Source organism: Arachis duranensis, chromosome 5 (assembly GCF_000817695.3).
Source record: "Arachis duranensis cultivar V14167 chromosome 5, aradu.V14167.gnm2.J7QH, whole genome shotgun sequence".
Taxonomy (NCBI): Eukaryota; Viridiplantae; Streptophyta; class Magnoliopsida; order Fabales; family Fabaceae; genus Arachis; species Arachis duranensis.
The window spans coordinates 103,095,564-103,098,628 of record NC_029776.3 but is presented as its reverse complement, the minus strand read 5'-3'; the positions used below and the strand labels follow the sequence as shown (position 1 = coordinate 103,098,628).

The following is a 3,065-nucleotide window of genomic DNA, read 5'->3' as shown; positions in this document are numbered from 1 at the left end:
GAAATTTTATCAAAATATATATAATATTCCAATATATTAATTTTACTAAACTTATATATAATAAATATTAGACTCATTTATGTGTTATATATAATTTTTTCATGTCCAAAAATAAATTCTTAGAATTAAGTCTATATAAAAATTAAATTATTCATTTATACAAAATATAATTCTATAATTTATTTAATATACGTACTGATTAAATATTTATTATTTTATAATTATAAAATAAAATATAATTTTCTCCTTAAGCGAAACGTATCGTTTTATTATTAAATTATTAAATATATATACAAATAAGTATTCTCGTTGAAATTAGCCAATAATTCAAGCCCGTAATCTTCCTATAAATTCCCCCATATCTTACACTACCTTCCCCAGTTCTCCTTTCATATCATATCATATTTAGGGAACTCTCATAAATAGTATCACCTTCTTTTATTGTAAATTCCAATTATAGCCATGATTCCTAGTGAGATTGATATGAGAGGTATCCAGTATCTAGCACCAGAAAACCAATTTCTTGTTCCACCTTATAATAATGATAATAATAATAATAATAATAACCTCAGTTGCTTGATTCATAGTGAAATCCCAACCTTCCATGATAATCTAAACACGCTCTTAACCAACATACCCATCTACAGTTACAATAACAATAACTTCCCTTGTGCATTAGGAAATGACTTTATTGTCCCTCATAATTCGTCATGCCTCAGCAGCAACTCAACGACCTCCGACGAAGCCGACGAGCTTCCGCTCAGCGTGATTGACGAGCGGAAGCAGAGGCGGATGATATCGAACCGCGAGTCGGCTCGGAGGTCGAGGATGAGGAAGCAGAAACACCTTGACGAACTCTGGTCTCAGGTTGTTAGGCTCAGAAGCGAGAATCACAACCTTATTGACAAGCTCAACAACATGTCTGAGTCACATGATAGAGTTCTTCAGGAGAATGCAAGACTCAAGGAAGAAGCTTCCGATCTCCGCCAAATGATAGCGGAGATAAGTGGAAACTCGTTTGGTTGTGCTGTCAGAGGTTTCGATTTTGACGATGACGACGACGACGACAACAACCATAATAATGATAATGATGATGTTCCTTGCAAGAACACTACTACTACTAAAATTCTCAGAGATGAGGAAACCAAGAACCATGTTCACTAATTGAGGCTATATATATTATATAAAATTGATCATACGTATATTACTCTATTTTCCATCTTCTTCTTATCTTTTGTTTTTTACTTTATTTTGACCCATGTTTTATTAGTTTGATCCAATGGAGCTGTACGCGAGTGAGTTCAGATAAGATTAAATAACAGCTCTACATGTTCTTTTTTTCCTTAGTAACCGGTATTTCTCTTTTTTTCAATCACTGATTACAGGTTCGAATAAATATATAAATAATCAATATTAAGAGAATGATATCTTTACGAAATTTCGAATATTCAAATGAAATTATCTATAATATCTAATAAAGAAATTTCAAATATTTCTTTGAGAGAGTTCAGTATTGCAGGGAAACTAGAGTAAGATACGAGAAAGTAGGAGGAGTCAATGGAATATTTATATAATATATATAATGGAAGTTTATGAAGTATTAAAGATATAACTATTAGTATTATATTTTTTCATCAATTGAAACTTTTGGAAAGATATTTATTATTCCTAATACTCGAATAATTATTCTAAATAATATGAGAGATATTTATTTTGTAACAAATAGTTGTAAGATACACAGTTTCATTGAGAGAGTATGAATGCGAAGAAAGAGAACCAAAAAAATAAAACGGTTTCGCTAAAAATCAGTTAGGAAGGTAGTTGTAACTAGTTGAAAAATAGAAAATTTATTATAAGAAATAAAAAATAAATTTTTATTATTTTAATTTTTAAAATTTTTAAATTAAAAATACAAAAAGTTAACTTGAATTGATTTATGTGGTAATTAGTTTTTTGGAATTTTTTTAAACACTTATTATTGGGCTAACATCTCGCCGCGTATTAATTGATCATCATGATCATGTAGATGATGAAGAAGTGTACCTAACATATATGATGCGGTCAGTAACATCATCATTCATCACCAACCAGTATATATAATTAGTACCTATTATCTATCTATCTACTATCATCATAAAAATTAACAAATGAAAATTGGCGTCTATGTCATCGCAAATTCGCAACAGTAATAAAAATGGAAATAGTATAGTTACTATAGCGAAAAAAAGACAATATATGAACAGCAAAGAAATAGTAATAACAAAAAGCTTAATGGGAAACAAAACACTTGATCTCAGCTTTAGATAGAGAGAGAGATGCTTTATTTTATTTTGTCTTTTGCAGGACCAATGCAATGCAAGGAGGGTAAGAAGAAGTGATGATAGGCATGAGTATAGTTATAAAAATTCACTGAATAGTATATACCAATTCACGCATATTGTATATCAATTTATTTCTCTACCAGAACATTATAATATATATTTTACATAAAATATTTTATATATGTTGTGTCGCGAACCGCGTATTCGTCCCTATATCAGAATCTATTGTATTTTATGTAACTATGGACATAAGATATGCACGTGCAAAAGCAAAAGAATAATGGATCATGATAATTCTGAAAAGATACATAGACACATACATACAATACATACATATATCGACATAGTCACATAGACCCAAAAGGATGTGTGTCCATTGTTGTTGAACAGAGTAATTTAAGTGAGGGCCAATATACGACAAATGCTGGTGGTGGAGGTGATAGGTGCCAGTGAGGGTACGTAGTGGATCATAATTAATATACGAGAAATATTAGGTAAATAATGATTTTTCTTAACAATATAAATAATGGATGTTTAATTTAATAGGTATGTGGATGGTTATTCTAATATTAGATTTAGATGAGTAATTTAATATTTTTATTTTATTAAGACTATTGTTCATATTGTTTTACAAAAACTATTGTCTATTTATATTTTTCTTTAATATATATTAATACTGTTAAAATTATTAAAAAATATATTAATTTTTTAATATATATTAATTATAATTTTTAATCACAACTA

General features: G+C 28.8%; 1 protein-coding gene across 1 annotated transcript; it reads left to right on the top strand.

The window, feature by feature from the left end:
• The first annotated feature begins 406 nt into the window (after positions 1-406).
• On the top strand, positions 407-1,320 carry LOC107491019 (transcription factor HBP-1a). Its single transcript, XM_016111801.3, has one exon. It carries the CDS (start codon positions 463-465, stop codon positions 1,162-1,164), a length of 702 nt encoding a protein of 233 aa, XP_015967287.1. The 5' UTR covers positions 407-462; the 3' UTR covers positions 1,165-1,320.
• Positions 1,321-3,065: the final 1,745 nt, after the last annotated feature.

What these genes read in the sequence shown, in the direction of transcription:
- LOC107491019 (XM_016111801.3), top strand. Translation starts at nt 463, where the DNA reads ATGATTCCTAGTGAGATTGATATGAGAGGTATCCAGTATCTAGCACCA.